The sequence below is a fragment of the Cetorhinus maximus genome, chromosome 1 (genome assembly GCF_964194155.1).
Source record: "Cetorhinus maximus chromosome 1, sCetMax3.hap1.1, whole genome shotgun sequence".
Lineage (NCBI taxonomy): Eukaryota > Metazoa > Chordata > Chondrichthyes > Lamniformes > Cetorhinidae > Cetorhinus > Cetorhinus maximus.
The window spans coordinates 179,818,286-179,843,307 of record NC_135879.1 but is presented as its reverse complement, the minus strand read 5'-3'; the positions used below and the strand labels follow the sequence as shown (position 1 = coordinate 179,843,307).

The window sequence follows — 25,022 nt, the reverse complement described above, 5'->3', positions numbered from 1 at the left end:
GCTCCCTCTTTCCCTAAGACTCGTGGCATTGCCTCATGAATTGAAACCCACTTTTCCCATACCAATCTTTGAGCCACACATTCAACTCTCTAATCTTGTTTACTTATGGCCAATTTGCCCCTGGATCAAGTTGTAATCCAGAAATTATTATCTTTGTGGCTCTGCTTTTTAATTTGGTCCCTAGCTACTCATATTCCCTTAGCGGAGCTCTTTCTTAGTCCTACCTTTTATTGGTACCCACGGGGACCATGACAACTGGATCCTTCCACTCCCACTCCAAGTTCCTCTCCAACCCTGAGGAGATGTCGTTAACCCTGGCATCAGGCGTGCAACACAACCTTCGAGACTCATGCTCTTGGGTGTAGAGAACAGTGTCTATCTTCTTGACCATACTACCCCCTACTACAGCTACATTCTTTTTGACCTTCCCCACTTGAATGGCTCCCTGCACACGGTGCAGTGATCAGTTTGCTGATCCTCCCTGCAGCCCCTGCTCTCGCCCACACAAGCTGCAAAAACCTCAAACCTGTTGGACAATAGCAAAGGCTGATGCTCCTCCATTACTATCTTCTGGATCCTCATACCTGCCTCACTCATAGTCACCGCCTCCTGTCCCTGACCACAGTCCAGATCTGAAGCACCTAGCCTAATGGGCGTGTCTGCCTCCTGGAGAAAAGCGTCCAAGTAACTTTCCCCCTCCCTGATGCATTATGGTGTCCGAAGCTCAGACTCCAGCTCATCGGCTCTGAGCCAAAGCTCCTTGAGTTGCAGAAACTTACTGCAAATGTGGTTGCCATTGATCCACCAGCTACAGCTGCAACACATTACCTGCCCTGCCATCTTTTGTGTTTAATTTTACTAATTAGGTTTCAATTTTAGAAATATCACTCAACTGTTGTCTGTAGCTATACCGAGTAGTTTAACTAGTTAAGTTATAAACATAATGTTTAAACTACTGGCCTGGTTTAGAGAGATAAAGTCTTAAAAATTCGCCAAACAATCTCTGCCTGCTCATGTAGTTAAAGTCTTGAACATTCACCAGCTTCTGGAGGCTGAAAAACTATATTAAAACAGCACCTCCTTCCCCTTCAGCACTGAATTCCCACCACCAAATTAGCACTCGTACCTCGTATTGTAGGACCAACACTACCTCTAGCTGGCAGGGGCGTGGCCACGCAGCAATCAGAAATGTGCTGCACAGTTGCAAGCATATGCATCTACACAGCAGTCTTATGGGGACCGAGTAACGCACTGTGCATAGTGAAGGGAAATTAGAGGGAATGTTGGGTAGGACTACTTTTCTAAATTAATGCTTCAAGTCCAGCAAGGAGAGAAGCATTGTTTAATTTTTGTTCTAGAAAATAAAGTAAGGGAACTGAGAGTGATCATCAATTGGGAAATCATAATGAAAAGATAGATTGAATGCAAGTCTCGAGCAGAATAATGAACAAACAATAGAGTGCTGGACTGAAGAAGGCAAAATCAGCAAGATTAGAATGGATCAAAAAGTAAGTGTATTAAAACTAAATTTGAATTAGAACTTAAAAAGGAGTATGATAAAATTAGGGCCAGCAAGACCAAATATAATCATGATAAATATGAAAAGTGTAGTGTGGAGCTGAAAACTGACAGGCTAAAACGACATAGAGGAAAAAGCTACCAAATATTATAAAAGGAATTAGTAAGGGCTGCTGTGTAAGTACATAAGTAAAATAATATTTAGAAAGAGATTAAGATTGCTAAGGGATGAAGGAGGGGTTTAATTGTGGAGACTGAAGATATGGCAGAACTCATAAGTACTTTACATTGGTGGAAATGAAATTGTAGGATTACTGGGTCATGGAACAATTGTTAATTAGAGGAGTTAGTTCTGACAAACGTAACAGCTCCAGGTGAATAAGTCACCTGTCTATGATGGTATACACCTTAAAACTATTGAAAGAAGTCAAAGAAAAGATAGTATAGGCTCTGGCCACAATTTTTCAGCTCTCCTTTGGCTCTTGTACTAGAGAGTTATAGCACCTTTGTTCAAAAAGAGAGAGAAGCTTAATCTAGGTAACTATAAACCAATTATTTAATACCAATTGTGGGCAATCTCTTCAGCTTCAATATTAATTGACCATTGCAAGCTGAGAGGGGTGCTTAAACGTTTAAAAACTGGGAACATGTCCCTGGACTTAACAAACCAATCTGATAGGCTGGCAGCTCTCTAAGGCGAGACTTCCTGATTGAGGGGCAGAAGTCCCGTCTCTAGTCAATTAAGGCTGCATAGAGTGTGCAGCCGGGATACATTCCCTATCAACTCTTCAGGTGATGGGATGGAAAATCCTGCCCTAGGTGTCTGTAGGTAGGAGAGACTGAAACAAAGCAACATTATGGTTTGTTTAGATTATTAATCATTTCTCAGATTTTAAAATGTTTGTTCTGTTTTCAAATTGATTACTAGGAGGACAATTTGTTATGTAAGTGACCACTGGGCTCAGTATGTTACTTTCCATAAAGAGCATGGAACCAGGATGAATCACCAGTTTTACTCTTTAGAAAAGTTGCAAATGGAATTTGATGAACTGTTTCTTCGGGCAGTACTTCAAGTGTTGAAAGCCAAAAGGTACGCTGATGCCTAGATGGATGTATATGCAGATGTATAAGCAGTTTGCGTTTTAGAACTAATACATTTTTAATGTCTTCTTTAAATATTGTTTGATGACCCTTCATAAGGGAGATAGCTTGCTTATGAGTTCAATTGTGTGCATATATATATCATCCGACTCACTTAAGCTCGCATGTGCACTCTTGTACGTGTCGGACAAGAAACAGTCACCTGGTTCAATCAGCCTATCGTACACAATTCTGTATCATTATAAACCTTAGGTCTCCACACACTTCCTGTCTACAAAACCCCCAATGAGTTGCAAGAAAGTGCTGGATTGGAGCCATAAATAGGAATTAAACTTGCCACAGAAAGCTAGGGCTGGTATTTCATTCCATAAGGACTCTTTTGATGGTGAGATGACTTCTTGTTGTCACTTCTTATGGATTTTGTTCATGTCAACATTTATAATGAGAACTGCCATTGTAAACTTTGTTACCCTACAGTTATGCAATTTGACCATTTGGTAACACTCATCTTTTCCCAATGAATTTCTCAAAATTCTTTCTGAATTTTTGTTATCAGTTACTTTTCCCTCAGTAACTGAAATTTCTGGTTTCTAAAATAGTTTTTCAATAACAATTCAAAGCAATTACATATTGCGCTATAACACGGTTTACACTTTGAATTGTCTTCTAATTCCATCTTTAAAGTTTTTACTGGAAGGCTTCAGTTTCCTGAAAAGCCAAGGTTTAGATTTCATTGCATTATGCAGAATTTTCCGGGTAAAAGAAAACAAGTTAAAAGCGCTTACTGTTATTGGTATGTAAAAAAAACTATTGGTGGCAAGATAGTGATATGACATGAATTGTAAATCACCACAAATTGCTAGATCATTTGTGCCACTCCACTCTTATCTTGTAAAATGGGATCTTGCCATCAGTTTCCCTGTAAGTTTCAAAAAACTGGGTAGGATTAGTGCCATTGTTATGACCCCAGCTGATGTTACTACTGGACAAGCCAGATCTCAGGGTGGAGCCTGGCTTGAGAGATCCTAACTTTTATTTTTTGTTTAGATACATGGAGTGTGGCTACTGAACAGAGTCACAGGAGTCAACTGATGTTCTTTTAACAAATGAATAAAATATTTATTAAGCAAGAAAAAATGAACTATGTTACAATACTGCTTCACTCACAACTATACCTTTACAGATATGTGCAGATTTGTAAGGATAACACAAATTACGAAAGCTATCTCATACTCTAACGTTCACAATAAGCACACAGTCCATGTAAACCAATAGGTGACTTTTGGTCAGGCACACCACACTGTGAAACCAAGTGACAGATTCCACCCCAAACAGATGCTATGGATCCCTCATCAACTCCCCCCAGATGCTTGTCACACTGTGAGCCAACCAGTCTCACTGAACTCCGCCTTTCACACAGGATTTCCAGTCTCCACTTTCGAAGACCTCACTTTGGAATCTTCTCCCAAACAACGTTTTCTCACAGACGCCTTCCACCTTCAGGGTTTTGAACTCTCCTTCCGATGTTCCTCTCTCCTGGACTGCCACGTGCATTCAAGTTTTCTTCTAAGCCCACTCTCTCACTGACTCAGCTGTACCAACAGAACACCACTGCTTTACATGCTCATTGTAAAGAGTCACAGACCTCCACCTGTCTTTTTGGATCTTCTGGTTTCTCGCAAGCCTATATTGCTTTAAGTCTGCTTACTGCAGCTTTCTTTTCTTTAAGCTTGGAGCCTTTCTCTGCTTCTCACTCTTAACTTCATTCCACAGGACCTTTTCCAGTTTCCTGTCCTTGTCCTTTGACTTAACTGTCCTCTTGGGGCCTTTCCTGCTCCACTCCTGGTTTTGGGGACTTTCTTCTTTAGGTTTTGGAACCTGCTCCTTGCCGTTTCCTCTCCTGTCCTGCTTCTCTGGAATCCTGGCTTCAACTGAACTAAAATTGTTTTTCTGGTTTTCCCAGTCTCTGTGGGTCCCTCTCTTTGGACCCCTGTACAGCACTTTTTTCTCTACCTCCTGTTTGTTTGAACGTCCCTTCAAGAATGCAAGCACACAAACAAAGCCTTAGACCTGCTGCCTCCACTCTAAATGAAACTAGATACCAGGTTTCACCTTTTTAACTCACAAATAGAAAAATATACATTAAACTTAAAGCTAAAACTCATTCCTAACACCTACAAATACAAATATAACTTAAGATTTGTGTTATTACAGTGTCTTTTCTGACCTTGGGAAAGTCCCAATGTGCTTGACAGCCAATTAAGTACTTTGGAAGCGTAGTTACTTTTGTAATGTTGGAAACAAAGCAGTCAATTTGCAAACAACAAGCTCCCACAAACAGTGATGTAATAATGACCAGATAATCTATTTTTGTGATGTTAATTGGGGAATGAATATGAGCCAGGGCACCAGGGATAAATCACCTGCTGTTCAAAATAATGCCATGGAATTTTTTACATCCACCTCAGAGGACAGACAGAGTTTTAGTTTAATGTCTCATCTGAAAGACGACAACTCCTACAGTGCAGCCCTCCCTCCAAGGCAGTCGAGTGTCAGCCTAGATTTCTGTGCTTAAGTCTCTGAAATGGGACTCAAACTAAGGTCCAATTAGATCCTGGTGAGTACCTCTATTGAGGTAAAAACAGATTTACAACCTGAAAAAGTTGCTATAGATCTCTATTGCTATGATCCTAGACCAGACCCCCAAGTTTTTGGTACGATTCGGTTAGGGACCAGTAACCTTCTGTTTAAAGTAGACAAAGTTTGAGATTGAAGACACTTGCAAAGAGAATAAAGCCACAAGATTCCACGTTGTTTGAACAAACAAAATAAGTTTTACAAGGTTAAAAAAAAAACAGATTTACAATGTCTAACTTTATACTCTAACATTCTGGATTAACATGAGGCAAACATGAATTAACAGGCAAACTGGTCAAACACACCACACTGACAAATGGCAAATGCAACCAAGACAGATCCCGTGGATTTCCCAGTAATCCATCTAGACATCAATAAACATGAGAGTCAGCCGATCTTGTTGAAACTCTGTCTCTCTCACAAGGAGTTCCAGTCTTCACCTTCAAAGATCTAGTCTTGGAATTCTCTCCAAAAGTCGCTCTGACTCAGACTGCCTTAATGACTACACACCTCACAGAATTTCAATCTCATCTGCCAAGACACTGTTCCCCTGGATACCCGAGCCTGCAGTACAGCACCAACTCACAGGCACAGCTTCAGCTCTTGACTGCACCAAACAGACCTCTACTGCTCCAAAAGCTTACCCTGCCCCAATGGCCCGCATTACAGTCACCAACCTTCTGCCTTTTCAGATCTTCAGGATTTCTTCCAAGCCCTCGCTACTTACAGTCTGCCAACTGCATCCGTTTTTCTGCTTGGAGCCTCTTTCTCTGCTTCTCTCTCTCTTTCTCTTCAACTGGGACCTCTCCCTGTCCCCTCTCCCTGTCGCCTATCTGGGACACCCTTTGTGACCTCTCCTTGCCCCCGGCCTGGGACTCTTCTCCAATTATGGTGGCCTGCTCCTGTGTCACCTGATTGGAGTTTTTTGCGCCTTTTTTTTTCACGCAGGTGCACTGGGCCTGTTCTCAGCCCGAAGAACTATAAACCGCCAGATTGCACACGCACCACCCTCTCCCAGCTTGGGACTTGGAGTTCCTGGTCCCCGCTCGACAATTAAGATAAGTCAGATCTCGTAACACTATAATAAAATCCCACATCTAATATTAACTTCCTGTTTCTCTCACTTCCTATGTTGTGCATGAGCTTCTTATTCCGATTCCAGAGAGACACCACCCTCCCTCCTCCAAAACTCCCAGAATTCATATTAATTAAAATTGTATTTGGAGAAAACAACCACCATTTAATTTGCAGAAGTGAAAACTCTGCAATTAAGTAAAGCATTTATTTTTTTATGGAAGCAGGTAAAAGATACCAAGAATATCCCTAGACTAAATCAGATGCAAATTAAGGCAAATAACTGACTGTCAAATGCATAATCTATGCTTTTCTGCTAAACTCACCTGCAAGTTCAACAAGCCAATGGACTGAAACAACAACAAGCAAGACACTCTTTAAAGTGACTGAGGTCCAATTGGATCCAAGTGGGTACCTCTACTGAAATAAGATTTACAATTTGAAAAAATGTGGCTGCATATTTCTATAATAAAATCCCACATCTGGTATTAACTTCCTGTTTCTCACACTTCCTATATTGTGCATGGGCAGAAGTTCTTTTAAATTAGGTTGTAGATTAGATTGAATTGGGGGGCTTTAGCATTATCCATTCAGAAAAAAAACATCTTTTTACATTCTAATCTGCAACTGGAGACTAAAAATTCCATTTACTATCATTTAAATGCCTTATTAAACTTGAAGGGGAGGCAATGACAGATTATACATTTGTGGTGTGCACACCCATTTATAACTATGCCTTTTGGACTAAATCACGTTTTGTGTGTTTGTTATAAGAGGGGAAATGCTTCAGGAAGTGTATCAAGAAATACACCTTCAGAATTTCTATAAATTAAAGGTAAAAATAACTCCGCAAATCTTTCACCTGCAGTTAATTTATCAGTTTGTTGAGTAAACAGAAAATTCTTTACTGGTTGTGTCCTATGCAAAAGGGATAAATCTTCAAAATTGAGGTTATGTTTTTCATTATTTGTTGAGTTTGCTGCATGTCCTATCTGACCTAGCTTCACATTCTGTGGCACAACAGTGACATTCGTATCTTGAATTCAAAAAGTAGCTTGGTTGGCAACCATATGCTTCACTTTACAACTGAGCTGAGAGGGGTTAGTTAGTCTTATATGCTTGGAATCAATGAGCAGGGTGTGCTCCCGTTTTCTTTGAGCTGGGACATACTTTGCCAAATAGGCTCAGAAGAGATCATTGGTTAAGCAATTGGCAATGGTTAAGCCTGAATAGTGAACACTGGATTTTGATATTTGGAAAAGCCAGTTGGTTGACTCCATAGGTCCTTCTTCATGCTGAAAGCAGATGCTTGTTGTATAGCTGTTGAGGAACTTTTATCAAATTACCGACAGCAGCTGCTGAAAGGTTTTAATAAGATGACACATACATAAATGTGTTGTCATATATCCAGACTTTGGTGCCTGCTGTAATTGGACTGTAGAGTGACAAAAGGATTACCAACACTGACTTAAGGTGTACAACAACTAATATAATAACAGAATATGCTGGAAATGTTCATCAGGTCAGGCGGTATCTGTGGGGAGAGAAGACAAGTTAATGTTTCAGGTCTGTGACCTTTGTCAGAACTGGAAGAAGTTGGAGATGCGACAGATTTTAGGTGTGCAGACGAAGTTATATAACTCCAAATGGTGGAACTGTCAGTTGATGAGGTATAGTATTTTTCCATGCAATGGTCATGTTTATTCATGCTTGTAGTCAGGACTATGGTACCAATGGAGATATATATACATATTATGGTGATTTTTTTTTTTATTCCTTCATGGGATGCGAGGTCACTAGCACCATTAGTTGCCCATCCCTAATTGCCCTTGAGAAGGTGCTAATGAGTTGTCGCCTTGAATCACTACAGTCCACCTGGTGCGGGTACACCAAGAGTGCTGTTAGGAAGGAAGTCTCAGGATTTTGATTCGGTGACAGTGAAGAAACAATGATGTAGTCCCAAGTCAGGATGGTGTGTGGTTTGGAGGGGAACTTGCAGTTGGTAGTGTTCCCATGTATTTGCCTGTCTTGTCCCTCAAGGTGATAGAGCTCACCAGTTTGAACGGTGCTGTCGAAGGAGGCTTGCCAAGTTGCTGCAGTGCATCTTGTATATGGTACATAATGCTGCCACTGTGCATCGGTTATAGAGGGAATTAATGTTTAATGTAGTGGATGGATATTATGACAGAGCAGTTGGTAAAGGCTATCATTTAAAATCCCAGAGGGAAACTTTAAACCACTGTCATAGTCTATATTTTTAATTGGTATGTATGCTTGCGATGCAACTCTGAATTCAGAAGTGAACCCACCAAGCCTCCAGAGGTTTTTATATCAAACTAAATGAAACATTTATTAATTTACAGCAAGGTCTTAAACTCATACACGTGTCTACAAATTACTACTATCATAACTTTTTAACAATTTCCCAAATTAATCTCCACTAAGGCAACAATAACCAGTAGGCTTAAACAGACACCAGGCAAAGTATTTTCACCCTTATGAATTCAAAATGAGGTTCCTTTCAATTTGGTTCCTTTGCAGACAGTTGTAGGCTTATAGCTGCTTAGATATTCCATGCCTCTGCCCTGCACACACAAACTCCTTTCTGTTATATCCAACCTTTCCCTTTGAGTGCAAATTCTCATTGTATCACTAGGCCCTTTGAACTCCACCTCTTCTAACAATAAAACCCCTTTCATAGTACCAATTTTATTAGTAATATAAACACATTGTTTGGTGTCTCCTAGCTAGGTGCAAGATTTCACCCCCATCCTTTGAAAGGCTTATTCAACAAAATGCAAATGTACTCTTTACCTTAACTTCCTTACTGTTTAACATCTCAAATACTTCAAAGCACCCAGACTAGCTGGCTTTAATCCAATTAACACACGCAGACACAGACTAAACCTCTATTTTAAAAAAAATTTCCAATAACATTATATACATTAATATCTCTTCATGACAATGGGATGCCAATCGAGCAGGCTACTTTGTCCTGGATGGTGTCTAACTTCTTGAGAGTGTTGTTGGAGTTGCAGTCGTCCAGGCAAGTGGGGAGCATTCCATCACACTCCTGACTTGCGCTTTGTAGATGATGGACAAGCTTTAGAGTATGGGAGGTGAGATACTCGCAGACTTCCCAGGCTCTGACTTGCTTTTGTAGCACAGTGTATGGCAGGTCCAATTCAGTTTCTGGTCAATGGAACCCCCAGGATGTTGATAGTGGGAAATTCAGTGATTTTAATGCCTTTGAATGTCGGTGGGGGGGTGGCGGGGGGGTGTTGGTTAGATTCTCTCGTTGGAGATTTGTGATTGGCATTTGTGTGGCATGACCAATGACTAATTTATTGGCCTTCTTTGAAGTAGTATAATATGCTGTGGATAAAGGGAAACTGGTGGATGTACAGTATTTAGATTTCCACAAGGCATTTGATAAGGCACCACATCAAAGGTTATTGCAAAAAATGAAAGCTCATTGTGTAGGGGGTAACATATTGGCATGGATAGAAGATTGACTAGTTAACAGGAAACAGAGGGTTGGTATAAATGGGTCTTTTTCTGGTTGGCAAGATGTAATGAGCAGTGTGCCACAAGGATCAGTGATGGGGCCTCAACTTTTTACAATTTAAATAAATGACTTGGATGAAGGAACCGAAGATATAGTTGCTAAATTTGCTAACGACACAAAGATAGCTAGGATAGTAAGATGTGAAGAGGACACAAGGAGGCTACAAGGGGATATAGGCTAAGTGAGTGGACAAAGACCTGGCAAATGGAGTATAATGTGGGAAAGTGTGAGATTGCCCAATTTGGCAGGAAAAATAAAAAAGCTTATTATCTAATTGGTGAGAGATTGCGGAGCGCTGAGGTGCAGAGGGATCCAGGGGTCCTAATGCACAAATTGCAAGAGGCTAGCATGCAGTATCAACAAGTAATTAGGAATAATTTACTGCAAGGGGAATTTAGTACCAAAGTAGGGAGGTTATGCTTCAGTTATACAAGGCATTGGTGAGACCACACCTGGAATACTGTGTACAGTATTGGTCTCTTTATTTAAGGAAAGATGTAAATGCTTTGGAAGCAGTTCAGAGAAGGTTTACTAAGCTCATACCTGGATTGGTTGGATTGTCTTATGAGGAAAGGTTGGACAGGCTAGGCTTGTATCTGCTGGAGTTTAGAAGAGTAAGGCAATTGATTGAAACATATAAGATCCTGAGGGGTCTTGACAGGGTGGATGTGGAGAGGATGTTTTCCTTTGTGGGAGAATCTAGTACTAGGGGACCACTGTTTCAAAATAAGGAGTCGCCCATTTAGGACAGAGATGAGAAATTTTTTCTGAGGGTCAAGTGTATTTGGAACACTCTTCCTCAAAAGGTGGTGGAAACAGAATCTTTGAATATTTTTAAGGCAGAGGTAGGTAGATTCTGGATAAACATGGGGATGAAAGGTTATTGGGGGTAGGCGGGAATGTGAAGTTGAGGTTACAATCAGGTCAGCCATGATCATGTTGAATGGTGGAGCAGGCTTGTAGGGCCAAGTGACCTACTCCTCCTAATTCGTATGTTCGTATGTGACTCTTACTTGCCACTTATCAGCGCACCTGAATGTTGTCCCGTTGTTGCTGCATAGGGGCATGCACTACTTCAGATTTGAGTAGCTGTAAGTGGTTCTGAACATTGTGAAATCATTAGTGAACATCCCCGCATCTGACCTTATGAAGAAGAGAAGGCCATTGATGAAGCAGTTGAAGGTGGTTGGGCCGAGAACACTACCCTGAGGAGCTTCTGTAGCGATGTTCTAGGACTGAGATGATTAGCTTTCAACAACCACTGTGCTCTATGACTCCAACCAGTTGAGAGTTTTCCCCCAATTGCTATCAGTCAATTTTGCTAGGACTCCTTGGTGCCACACTCAGTCAAATGCTGCCTTCATGTCAAGGCAATCACTCACACCTCACCTCAGTTGTGTTCTCCATACCAGCCATGACAAGCTTGTCATCCCTGTTGCCTATTAGCCAATTGGCGAGGGAGGAGGAAGGTAAGTACTCTCTCTTTGTAGGCAAAGTGGACTACAAGTTACTGAGCCTTGCATTTCAGAATCAAGACAACCTTCTGTGACAGACTCAGTAATCCATACTTAAGTGCATTATATGCCAGGATGCTTTTATTAATTGATGAAGAAACCTGCCACATCGAAACTTGGAGGGGTATACCTGCTGCTGAGGGTGGAAATCTTCCCACTTTTCTTCAGACAGCCTTGTAAGCCATGTCCTAATGGGTAGGGTAAGCCTAGCTGGACATGCAGCAGTGAACTTATCAGCATGCTCTACTGGTAAAGTGCATGATTTTAGCTGATACCCCTCCACATACCTGTGATCTCTATGCCTGGACTCAGTCATTCCATACCTAATCTCTCTAGAATGGATAATGGGGTGTATAAGGGATAATGGCAGTTCTACAGGTGAAAATTGTGCACTTTGTATTAGGCAAATTAAGCCTTTATCTGTGTGGGTTTCTCCAAGTAGCTAGGTTTGGAGAATCTTAAACATGATTTATTGCTGTACATGTCGGGCATTTAGCTGATCTAAAAAAAGAATCAGGATGTATGTAATATAATCATTCTTCTAAGAAAAAAAACTAATTCTCCTTTGTTGTAACAGGTTGGGCATTTGGCTTTTCATGTCTGAAATGCCATTTGAAACCATATCAACCCATATGATATGGAAACTCTTCTATATTCTGCATTGTGCAGAAAGTGAAAATATTGAGGGGTTGTGTGCTAGTCTACATTCTAATGAGTGCAAGGACAAACTTAAAGGTACTGAAAAGACATTTTTCACCCATAGTTGTGCACATAATTATAAGTAGCAATGTTGATTTATGAAAACTATATGTTATTTCTTACAGGATTAATATTAACTTGGGTAGGAAATTGATTAGGAGATAGGAGGCAACCTCTAAGAAGAAATATTGATGGTATAGATCTAGCCTTTCATCAGAGCTTTCTAAAAATAACCCCAAGTGTGGGTTTGCAGGATTCTTTGTCCTCTGCAGGAAACCTTGTCATTTGTGGTCTAGTGCCAGAATAAATGAACATAAAAATTGCTGATTTTTGTAGAAACTAATATCCTTCACAGAAGGAATACTGCAACCCCTACTTGGTCTGGCCTGCATGTGACTCGATTCCCAGATTCTTAGTACCCTCAGGTCATGTTAATTGGCAGAATCACCGAAATCAAAAATTATGTAGAAGATAAAGCTCATAAATAAATTGTGAGCTTTTCCTATCATACTCATTTGAGAAACAACACGAAGTATTCCAACCCTTCAAGAGAGACTGGGACTCTTTGAAGTAGAGTGGTTATGATTTTTATTAAAAGTTCTAAGTAATTTGGTCGCAAGAGAAATGCAATTTAAAGATCAGGTATCTGGTCCAAGCATTAAGTTTTCACAAGTTCAGGCACTTTACTGCTTCCAATTCATTTTAAAGTGTGCTGCTTCCAATGTATTTGACAGTACTTGTGTTTAAAGTTTCTACTTTGTGCAAAACTTTGAAACACATTGAATTACTTTGTCTCTATTTTAATGCAGACCCTGAACATAAACATATGTTTGAACAATGTCTGTCCAACATTACCAATTCAGAAGGAATATGCCTTCTCACAACATTTGCACATATGACCCAACCAAAGCAAGGAAATGTGGATCAAGAGTTTGTGAAGACAGTTGCTTTAGAAATATATGAGGTATGCACATCATCAGGAAATTAAAATAATGTAACTTTTCTTAAAACAGTAGTATTTGCTTTGAAATGTAAGGGACAATAACTCGAGCTTATGTAAGACTTTTGCATTGTAGTATCAAAAATGGCTTTAATAAACATAAAAATGTAATGACTCATATGGTTCATGAACTATTCAATGCTGATGGCTAAGGATAATCAGAATGATTATTGTTGATAGTATTTAGGTTTATAAACTTAACTTGGTGCATATCAGGATGTGCTGCCTATGAATATGTAGAATGCTTGAGTGTATTAGCACTTAAGTACATTTTAAGTAGCTCAGTTAGCTACCTTACTGCTTGCGTGCTCTACTGCTTCCCATCCTGCCTCCAGGAAAACGGTCTGGAGGCAACATGGGGCCTGCAAACCGGTTTCCTGACCAGTGACATGAATTTTTATGCATGCCTGCCTCTGTGCTAGTCCCCATTGGGAGCTAAAAATCCTGTTCAAGTTGTATAATGTGCCGTAATATTTTTAAAAGCCTTTCTTTCCCTGTTGGTTCAGTGGACAAATGTCCCATCAGCTAGAATTACGATACAGACTTAAGATCCCAGGTTTGATTCCTAATTTGTGTCGAAATTCTGTCAGTTCAGATAACAGTGAAATGAATTGAACCTTGGTGTCCTCAAACTAAGGATGGAAGAAAATTGTCCCCATACCTGATCACCGTCCATTGAATCTGGTGAAATGTTTGCACTATGTTATTTGATACAAACAAAAAAAAATATAGTTCTTATCTTTAAAACCTCATTAATTTGTTATAAGTGCAATATAGTATCTTGTTCATTTTAAATAAATTAACCAAGTTTAGTTGATATAGTCTGATGTAAGAGTGAAGTTACATTATCTAAATGGATAGCTTAGAACAGGATATTGGAAGATTATATTGAATACATGTTAGCTTATCCTTTACTCATTGCAAATTTTTTTTAAAATGGGAATTAGCAAATGCGCTTCCATATAGATCTGTGTGAGGTAGTACTACTTGGTAGGAAGAATAAGGAGGACACTTCTTGAAAAAATGTGTCTGAATGGGGTAGAGGATCAGAGAGAGTAGAGATCACTAAAAGTAGCAACTCAATTTGTTTGCTTTGTTAAAAAAAATGATGGAAGGATAGAATTAGCTAGCCTAGTTATGTTCAACTTGTGTCAATTCTTGGTTTGGCTACACTTGCTGTGCTATGAACAGTTCTAGCCTTTATATTGTAAGAAGGATATAGAGGCACTGGAAAAGATGCAAAAAAGATTTGCGAGAATAATATCAGAACTAAGAGGTTATACTTATCAGGAAAGATTTAATAGACTGGACTCTTTCCTCTAGAAAAAGACTACAGGGTGTTCTGGTAAAGGTTTTAATAGTTGGATAGGGTAGATGTGGAGTTGATGTTTTCACTTGCAGGGGAGACCTAAACTACATATGATAGTCATTAATAAATCCAATGTAGAATGCAGGAGAAATTTCTTTCCCCAGAGAGCAATTGCAGTGTGAAATTCACTACCCATGGGGAGTAGTTGAAGGCATAGATGCATTCAAGGGAAAGCTAGATAAACCCATGAGGGAGAAAGGAATAGGAGGATATGTTGATGGGGTTAGATGAAGTGTGGAGCATAGACACTGCATATACCAGCTGGGCAGAATGACCTGTTCCTGTGCTGTAAATACTTTGTTTAAAAAAAACTGTAGTCTTCTCCTTAGGCAGTTCCTCATCGAGGATGACTTTCTTCCACTCTGGTTTGATGTGTTCTGAGATGACTGATAAGTCCAATGTGCAACCTGGAGGCTCTGCCAAATGCGGGCAGGTGGTGCTTGGACGGTCAGGTATATCAATTGTTGGGAGGTTTGTGGGCTCTCGCTGATGCCTCGATTTCACCTCTGCGTATTCCCAGTGAATACGTATTCTTGACGTCTTCGGTGCCTTACTGAATAAACCTTCTCTATTTTGTTCCATCGCAATTTAGGAACTCCCATGCGTTGGCGGGGATGTTTGATCTCTTTAGGAATGCTTTAAATTCATCCCTAAAGTGTTTCCATTGTCCTCCTGTGAGTCTCCTGCCACGACAAAGCTCCAAATAGAGTAGTTGCTTCGTGACCTGGTGTCAGGCATTCGAACAACATTTCCTGCCCTGCGGAGCTGGTTTTGAGTGATTAGTGCCTCGATGATGGGAATTTTGGCTTGGGAGGTGATGTTGATATTGGACCACCTGTCTTGCTGCCAGATTTGGAGGATCTTCGAAGGCAGGGCTGGTGGTACTTTTCCAGTGGTTTGAGGTTCCTGCTGCAGATTGTCCAAGTATCCAAAGCAAATAGGGATCACTGCTGCTTGGTAAACCATGACCTTAGTCTCGTGTTTGAGATCTTGGTCCTCAGATAGTCTTTTCGTCAGTTGGCTGAAGGCTGAGCTGGCACATTAGAGTGATGATGAGTTTCCTTGTCTTTGTCTGCATTCGTCAAGGGGAGGTTCCCAAGATATGGAAAATGGTCCACGTTTCCTAGGGTTTCATCATTGATCTTAATGGGGGAGGTGTTGTGCTGTGGGAGCTGGCTGGAAGAGGACATTAGTTTTCTGGGTGTTTAGTAAATGTCCCATTTTCTCATAAGCTTCGGAGAAGGAGTTGGCAATGACCTAGAGTTCAGTTTCTGAGTGAGTGCACACAAGCATCATCTGCATACTGAAGCTCAATGATTGAGGTTGGAGCGGTTTTGATTGAACAGTTTCCCGTCTGTTCTGTAAATTATCTCCATATCTGTGGGTAATTTGTGGAGGTGAAGTGCAGTACTGCAGCAAGGAAAATGAAGAAGAGGGCTGGTGCGATGACACGGCCTTGTTTGACCCCAGTCTTCACTGTGATAGGGCCTGTGGCGCTTCCATTGGTGCGCACCACAGCTCAAATGTCATCATGGAGTAGGCAGAGGATGGTGACAAGTTTCTGAGGGCAGCCAAATTTGAGGAGGATACTCCATAAACCATAAGTCGAATTGGATTGAGTACATGCTTTTAAGGCTTCTAATTAAAAGCAATAGTGTGGAGCAAAAAAAGTAACGAGAGAAACTAAACAGAAATTAATTACATTGTTGCGCAATTCAATGTACACATAGGAGAAATCATTTTACATTATTTCTTATGATGACCATGATGCCTGCTTTAACTCTATATCAAAAAAAAATTGTAAATGTAGCAGTGCAGAAATACTATCGTCACCACCACCTTGGAATTGGTCAACTAGGCTATAGTAATACATTTCCTTTTTGTTTAATTTATTCATGGGATGTAGGCTTCTCTAGCTAGGTCAGCATTTATTGCCCATTCCTAGTTGCCCTTGAGAAGGTGGTGGTGAGCTGCCTTTTTGAACTGCTGCAGTCCATGTGGTGTAGGCACACCTGCAGTGCTGTTAGGAAGGGAGTTCCAGGATTTTGACCCAGCGACAGTGAAGGAATGGCGATATATTTCCAAGTCAGGATGGTGAGTGACTTGGAGGGGAACTTCCAGGTGGTGGTGTTCCCATCTATCTGTTGCCCTTGTCCTTCTAGATAGTAGTGTCCTTGTGTGTGTTTATAAAATATCTCGTGTTTTGATCCCACATAGGTAGCTTATGTAAGTCTTTGCACCAGAGAAACCTTTTCCAAGGTTGGCCGTGAACTTTTGGCCACAATTTCGACTGCTTACCCTGATATAATCTCCATACTTCTGGATCGTGTCCAAGAAACCATTGAAAAAGTTGGAATGGTATGTCCTGTTTTAAGTTTGAATAGACTGCCGAAGTTTGTTCATGAACTAGTTGATTACTTTTGCTTGAAGAAATTTAATTTACCTGTGTATGTCATATTAACAGTGTGAGCTGCTGTTACCTGGATAAATACAATTTGTTTTTATTATGAGGAGGGAAAGTTTTTTTGCTGCAACAGCAACTTGCATATAGATGTCACCTTTAACATAGTAAAATGTCCCAAGACGCTTCACAGAAACATTATCAAACAAAATTTGACGCCGAGCCACGTGAGATATTAGGACAGGTAATCAAAAGCTTGGTTAAAGAGGTTATAAGGAGCATCAAAAAAGAGGAGAGAGAGGCAGAGAGGTTTAGGGAGGGAATTCCAGAGCTTAGGGTTTCGGTGGCTGAAGGTATGGCTGCCAATGCAGGAGTGATTAAAATTGGGGATTTATAAGAAGCCAGAATGGGAGGAGAAAGAAATCTCGAAAATTACAGAGATAGAGTGGGCAAGGCCACTGAGGGTTTTGAAAACGAGGATGCAAATTTTAAAATTGAGGTATTGCTGAGTAAGGAGCTAATGTAGGTTGTTGAGTGCAGGGGTGATGGGCCAATTGAACTTGGTGCGAGTTAGAAGCAGCAGAGGTTTGGATGAGCAAAAGTATTTGGAGGGTGGAAGATGGAAGGCCAGCCAGGCTAATGTTAGAATAGTCAAGTCTGGAGGTAACAAAGGCATGGGTTTTAGCAGCAAATAAGCTGAAGCAGTTATAGCAGAGCCTTGGAATTGATTCAAGTTCAGCTGCACATTTTTAAGTGTATTTCACCATAAAATGCATTGGAATGGGGATTAAATGATATAGTAATTATACATTGTTTCTACTTCTGGAATTTAAATTCACATCTGGCTCATACTCGTGAAAGCCTCTGAATGTAAAAATTCTAAAATAAAATCAGACAATACTGAAAATGCACAGCAGCCTCATCAGCATATGAAAGGGAAAGTCAACATGAATACGTTTATACTGTTAATGCTTCATAATTAAATGATGAGCAAAAGGCAGAAAATTAAGAAATTCTTGCCCTTCAATATTTTCTACTTTCAATTCTAATCTATAGACTGCAGATTATCGTAAAATACTTTCCATGAACATGTTTAATATTCTACCAAAATAACTTAGTGACACTTGAAAAATTTAGTGATAGCCATTACTATAGTTACATATATGTTTCAAAATATATTGCTAACATTTTTATTTTAGCATTTTAAATTTCTTCTCACAAAGACTTACAAGTCCTCTGACATTTCTGCTGTTAATGGAATGATATGTATTTCCTGCTTTGGGAATGTTATTAATGCCATTTCTATCGCTATTCTAGATCATTTCTATTGGGAACATGTTACAATTTTAAGCTCTGAGAGACAAATCCCAAATTGGAATAAGAAATCAAAATGCTACAGAGCAGCATAATATTGTCATTTTTAAGACCCTATGAGATTGCAATAGCAACTTAAGAGGCTAAGCAGTGAAACATTCAGAGTAGGAGAGGTATAACATTAGATTTTATGATTTGCAAATCATGAACGGCTTTGTGCAACTTAGATGCAAGTTGGGAATTTGGACGCAGAAATGAATGTGAATGAATAAAATCTACACTCTAATATCTATCTTGAAAACAATATATAAATTTGAGTTTTTCTTTTGGGGAAAGAAAATAAAGAAAGTTTTTGTTGTAGGTTTCTCTATACCTATTTAAAGAACTTCCCCTGCACCAATGGAAAATCACCTCAACTGAAATGAATGTAATTCGTGATTGGCTCCTGAACTACAATTTAACCACTGTGGAGAACAAGTTGGCTTGTATCATACTTGAAGGACTGAACTGGGGGCTTGACGAACAGGTACGTTGTTAGAATTGCAAAGAGGCAAAGGGTAACATTTCATTTCCAGTTTACCAAAGCTTTATCATTGGTTCTCTTGACACTGAGGCTCATAATAGTATCATATTATGTAATGTATATTCTACTGTCAAGGTAAAGTTTGTTTAAGCCGGCCTATACTTCTAAAACTAGAAAGAATAATTGTTAAAATTAATTACAGGCTGTCACAGAGTTCAATTATTGTTTGGTCTGGAAACTTTTCATATTGGACTACACTTTGTAGCTTGGATACACGTAACATTTAAGAGCACTTTGCATGTGTAACTGAGTTTACATTTGAGGCGCATTCTTTCCTACATTGTAATAGTGACTACATTTCAAAAAGCGCTTCATTGTCTGTAAAGCATTTTGAGAAAACTGGTGAGCACGAAAAGCACTGTATTAGATCTACGTCTTTCTTTCTTGGGCACGTTGGCAATTGGTAAGTCAGATGATGCAGTTATATACAGTTATGTTTTGGGACTGTCTCTTTAATTTAAGGTTAAATGGAGGATAGAAAGGGATCATGTGACCTCTGCATTCTGCCCAACAACAAGCTTGGTCCTTAAAAGTTAAACGGGAGCAAGGTGCAAAGTTCTCACACCTGTAGACAATTGCAGGAGCAGTTGTGCTGACTGTGGGTAGACTGTTAGTCATCAAGTCTCATAGGGAGATGTTAGGAATGTCAAGTTTTATAAAGGGTTGCATTTTAAACTCTCTCTTGAATTCCATGATAGAATGGAGTTGAGGGTCCAGCAGGTAACTAATTGGCATTTCTACCTGGACACAAGGCCTATGTGATTCACGTTGTCATGCAGATGGACTTTGAGAGAGAAAAAGTCAATAGCAAGCCATTGTAGTATCAGCTTACAGGGCTTCTTAAGATCTCACTGAACCTCACCAAACCTCACAGACCCAAAAGAGTCTGCAAGAATCTGAGAGAGAGAGAGAGAGAAAGCTGGAAAATAGAGGCAGCCAGTCTTGCACCTGAAGCAGATAAAATGTTGACGCTATTGTTCACCACGCAGAACACAAATGGAGCTTGCACTCAGATTGAACAAACCGAGTTCATGAGGATATAAAGGAGGCCAGAAGATTCAACTAGCTTGGACTGGTGAAAAGAAATCTCCAGTGTAACCTGCACAGTGAAAATCTGTCCTGGGATTAGAAGTTACCCAACTGGAAAAGGAAAAAAGGGAGCAGAGTATAGCTTTGAATTGGTTCCAGGAGAATAAAGTATAACCGTGGTGCGAGATTGTCGATCGTGTTTAAAGTTACATGGGAAAACTTTTCTGTAGTTTAGAGTATAAGCTGCCCAAAAAATAATGCTTAGTCAATATTGCTTTTAGTTTGCTTTTTACAGTAAAACACTTAAAATCTGAAATCTTGTCATTTGCTCCTTCCAGTCAAGTCACTGGAAATTCAAATATCTTTTTAATAGTTATCGGTCTCTATGGGGATCATAATAACATTACAGGAGCATTGTAGCATAAAATTTTCAATATATTATTCTGCTTCTAAAGTGAATCTTTAAACTTTTATGGCCGCAGAGTCCAATTGCAGTTAATTTGAAAACTTTTTTTAGACCAGCTTTTCAGAACTTTGGGCAAGACTTTTTTTTAAAAAGTGTGTTGGGTAAGGCTGGCCAGAGGTTTCAGACACTCAGACGCTCTATCAATAAAATAAAACAGCAAATTTGTTTACTTTTTCTTTCCTTTCTCTTTCTCTCATACTAAACTTTGATTTTCCAGGAAAATCTTACTTAAAAAATTGTTCTAGATTCTTAGATACAGTTCTTATTTTGAAATGTTAAGAAAGTCCAGAATGCTAAAAGCCATGAGACTCCATCTAGAGACTATGGCTATCATGGACTTCCCTCAACAGGACTACTGATGCTATTTTTTATTGGATACTGATTTCTTTCTTTGAGCTCCTCTTGGTTGTGGGGTTAGTTGGGGTGGATGTGAAGCAGAGGAAATTGACTGATACTGATAAATATGCTCAGTAACCTTCCATCATGTTTCCCAATAGACACAAACCAACTACCTTTTCTGGGAATTATTCCACATACCCTCTACTCTTTGGGTGAAGTTTTTTCTAACCTCTAACCTTGATCAATGCTTGTGAATTTTGTAGTTGTTCCTTCTAGGTCTGTGCTTATTTGAAAATCTATAATCATGCTTCCACTCAGTCGTCTTTATTCACAAATTTGTTTTCGGAGGCCTTGGATTATTCTGGTCCCTCTCCTATGGCCCCTTTGTATTGTGGACATATCTATGTGCACAACCAAAGCTGCACATTGTACCCCAGCTCAGATTCACAATTGAGTTGCACATTGCCAATTATCAGTTCTGAGTCTTTTATCTTTTTGACTTGTCATTTGAGACTTATTCATGTAACATTTGTTTTTACTCTCCCTACATACGCCATTCTATGTGTATCAACATTCAAATCTATTTTCTGTAGTTTAGAAATTGATCCAAGTCTCTCAAGATTGGCTCCTCTTAACTTGAAATGTACTTGTAGAATATTTGCCATCAGTAAATTTAATAACACTACTGGAGACATCCTATTCCATATCCTTGATAAATATTGAAAATAGCATGGGCTCCACAATAGAATAATGTGGAACTGTATTGGTTACTTTTTCTCAGGTTCAGTATTTTCCTTTTATCACTCCCTGCCCTCCTTTGCCAAATCAGTTGTATATCTAAACCCATTTGCACAAAATTACAACACAAAAGCAGGCCATTTGGCTCAACCACTCTGTGTTATTTATCCTTCACAACCACAATAGTCCCAATCCCATGTGCTTGCTTTGTTCCCTTTATTCGCTTTATTTCTTTTTCCATCCGACCTACCCTTAAATATCTTGATCATTTTGTTACCTATTCCATAAGCCCTAATATTAATTTCTAGCTTCACATGAGGAACTTTGCTTGAATTTTCAAAAGCTGTTTTACAAACTACATCTACTGGATTACCCTGAGCCACTTGTAGCCTAAGAAAAGGCACAATTCCAGGTGACACACTTTCTCACTCAGAAAAGATAAAATAAGCTCAAGATCTACAGTGCATTCAGTAAAAAGCACTTTAAAAGCACAGTAAAAAGGGGACCTTTAATATAAAATATTATATTCATTCAGATTATAGCCAGAAAATAGAACGCAGACTAAGGAAAAGTAAATGTAATTGAACATTAGAGTAAACATTTTACTTTAAAGTCCCTAATCTGCTAGGCAGGAAATAAGGTACCCTGTACATTTAACAATATCTTTGAGTTAGTACTTTATTTTATTTTCCAGCAATCAACCCTCGCTCTTGACCCTTCCCTTCATACAGAAGTAGCATTGATGGTTCTAGAAGCATATCAGAATTACCTGACTGACAAGCCTTACAGTGGATTCATCTCTGAAAGCATAAAGCAGGTAACATGCAGGAATCCAGCTAGGTGGATAATATTACATGTAAAATCTACTTTTTTCCCTTCGCTTATTTTTATTTACAAAAATTTTTAGACAAAACGCCTTGACTTTAAGTATTTCTGTAAGAGGTGATACCCACAATGTATATGCTGACTGCAAAGCCTGTCAAATACAAGAAATGCACTTTTATTAATTTTGTAAATGCTTTCAAAATATGTGTCTGGGTGCCAACACTAAAGAATGGGAAAGCGCAGAGTGATCAGAGAACAGTGCTCCATGAACTGAACACTAAGTTGGGAATTTGGTGCAAGTGAGAATTGGGTACAGATTTTTACTTTACCAACAATAGCTGGTGAGCATTCATTTGTCTGGAAGCTAGGAGACTGTAACTTATTGTTGCTTTAGCTAACTAATTTAATAATTTGGGTCAAAATCCTGGAACTGCTCCCTAACAGCACTGTGCAGTTTTCAAGGAGGCAGCTGACCACCGTTTTCTCAAGGCAATTAGGGATGAGCAATAAAGGCTGCCCTAGCCAATGACACCCATATCCCGTGAAAGAATAAAAGAAACACTAATTAACTAATCAATTAAATAAATAGGGTTAGACATGGCAGGTATGATGGTGTGCATGACTGCAGCATGTGGAAATTTGTGGAATGACCCAGACAATCATATCTGTGGTAAGCGTTTGCAGCTTAAGCAACTTTGGTCCAGAGTTGCTGAGCTGGAGTCTGAATTGCAGACGTTGTGGGGAATCAGGAAGGTATGACATTAGCTGGACACTTTGTTGCAGGAGGCAGTCACACACCTTAGGTTAAGTAGAACTTTACAATTGGTCAATGGTTAGTGACAGGAGGGTGTAACTGTGAGTCAAGCAGGTATGGGGAGCCAGCATGTAGTGCTGGAGGAGCCTCAGCTATTGACTTTGGCCAACAGTTACGAGATACTTGCTATCTGTGTTTATGGGAATAAACACTGCAGGTTGGATGAACAAACTGACCATAGCACCATGATGCCGGATGCCATTCAAGTGGGGGGAGCGAAAAACATGGTAGTAATAGGGGATAGTACAGTCAGGGGCATAGATACTGTTCCCTGCAGTCACAACTGGAAACTGCGAAGGTTGTGTTGCCTGCCTGGTGCCAGGGTTAAGGATTTCTTTTCAAGACTGGAGACGCACTTGGAATGGACGGTGGGGGTGTTGGAAGTTGGGGTAGGGTAGTTGTCGTGGTCCACATATGAGCCAATAACATAGGTACAACTAGGGAATGATTTCCTAGTGTGAAAATTTGAGGAGTTAGAGTCCAAAATAAAATACACCCTCAAAAGTCCTGTTATCTGACCCACAAGCCAATTGGCATAGGGTCAAGCAGATTAGAAAATTAACCTTGTGGCTCAAAGTGTGATGTGGGAAGAAGGGGTTTCAATCATGGGCCACTGGCACAGTCCTCAGGAAAGAGAGAGTTGGTCCATTGGGATGGGCTCCACTTAAACGTGACAATATCTAAACTTTCACATATACTTCAGTAATTCAATTTAATGCAGTAAACTAATATGATCAGTCGGGCTCGCAGTGTGGCTCACTTACCCCTGCTAGAAGCTACATATAGTCACACATAGTGCCCTGTCTTTTGCAAACACAGCATGTCCATGCATTACGCCTTTTTCAACTAAACAAAAGCTTGGGGGACAGCCATTCCCTGGTCCATTCCCCATAGCAATTCCTTGACAAATCAGAGTCGGCCTGCCTGGTTTGAATTTCAACCAAATTAGGCAGTTAACTGTTTCCTGGTGCATTCCCCATGGCAGTGCCTGTACTAGTCAGAGTTATTTTGTCAGTCAATCAACACCCTCTTCTCAAGCAGTATAGATTGTTGTTCCCTTTAGATTTGGTATTCTTGTGAATCTGTCCTGATGAGTACAAGACAAAAAGCTTCGACAGTATGTCTATTTTTTTAGCAAAACTTTTGTGAAAAATTTTGTGATTATTAAGCTTTCAAAGCCTTGCTACTCCATATCCATTTTAACATTTTTCATCGTTTGTCTAATTTTAGGTGTCATATTTGGCTAATGTTGTTCGCCTGAGTCAGACTCCTGAGGCCTTATTTAATCACTGGGCATGGGAGTTGGTTGTCAGATTGAAGCTGCACAATAGTCATCCATGCAACGATCAGAGTTGGCCATCTATTAACAACTCTTTTACTGCACCTGAAATGAACGAGTCACCTACCCTCCATCCTCTTTCTAAAGCTGTAAAAACTGGAATTCCTATTGGTTGTTATCTTGCACTGTCAGTAACATCAATAGGTCACAGGTGAGATCTATAATACTGCATCACTGCACTTCTCTTTGGTTATTTTCTCTTGTCTGCTGATATTGTTGTGCTGTCGTACCATTTTTGGGAGTTCTTTACTGGAAGATTTATTTCATTTTTCAGTGTTCCTTCGCCTTGTTCAATTTGCTCGCCTTGCTGCCCCTACTCCAAAGGCAACTCTATGCTGGAGTATGATTCCATTGACAAAAATGGAACTCTATGGGCTGGATTTTACAACCTTCTGCTGGCATTTTTGAAGGCGGGGTGGTGGAGGGCTCGGATAATAAAGCAGGTGGCCTTCTCGCCGCCTTTCTGCCTACCCCCGATCTGTCTTCTATATTACAGTGGTCGGGGAAGACGCAGGCAGCTCGCCAGCCTTTAGGTCTAATAAGGCCCTTAAATGGCCAATTATTGAAGGAAAGATGTAAATGCATTAGAAGCAGTTCAGAGAAGGTTTACTAGACTAATACCTGGAATGGGCAGGTTATCTTATGAGGAAAGGTTAAACAGGTAAGCCTTGTATCCACTGTAATTTAGAAGAGT

General features: G+C 39.9%; 1 protein-coding gene across 1 annotated transcript in view; it reads left to right on the top strand.

Moving 5' to 3' along the window:
• epg5 (ectopic P-granules autophagy protein 5 homolog (C. elegans)) overlaps positions 1-25,022 on the top strand; it is a 193,279-nt gene that overhangs the window by 62,226 nt on the left and 106,031 nt on the right. Inside the window, exons 10-16 of the mRNA XM_078550485.1 lie at positions 2,447-2,608; positions 11,990-12,147; positions 12,921-13,075; positions 16,698-16,838; positions 18,557-18,721; positions 22,045-22,167; positions 24,220-24,479. Of these exons, the coding sequence (XP_078406611.1) occupies positions 2,447-2,608; positions 11,990-12,147; positions 12,921-13,075; positions 16,698-16,838; positions 18,557-18,721; positions 22,045-22,167; positions 24,220-24,479 (1,164 nt within the window). The remainder of the gene's footprint in view (positions 1-2,446; positions 2,609-11,989; positions 12,148-12,920; positions 13,076-16,697; positions 16,839-18,556; positions 18,722-22,044; positions 22,168-24,219; positions 24,480-25,022) is intronic.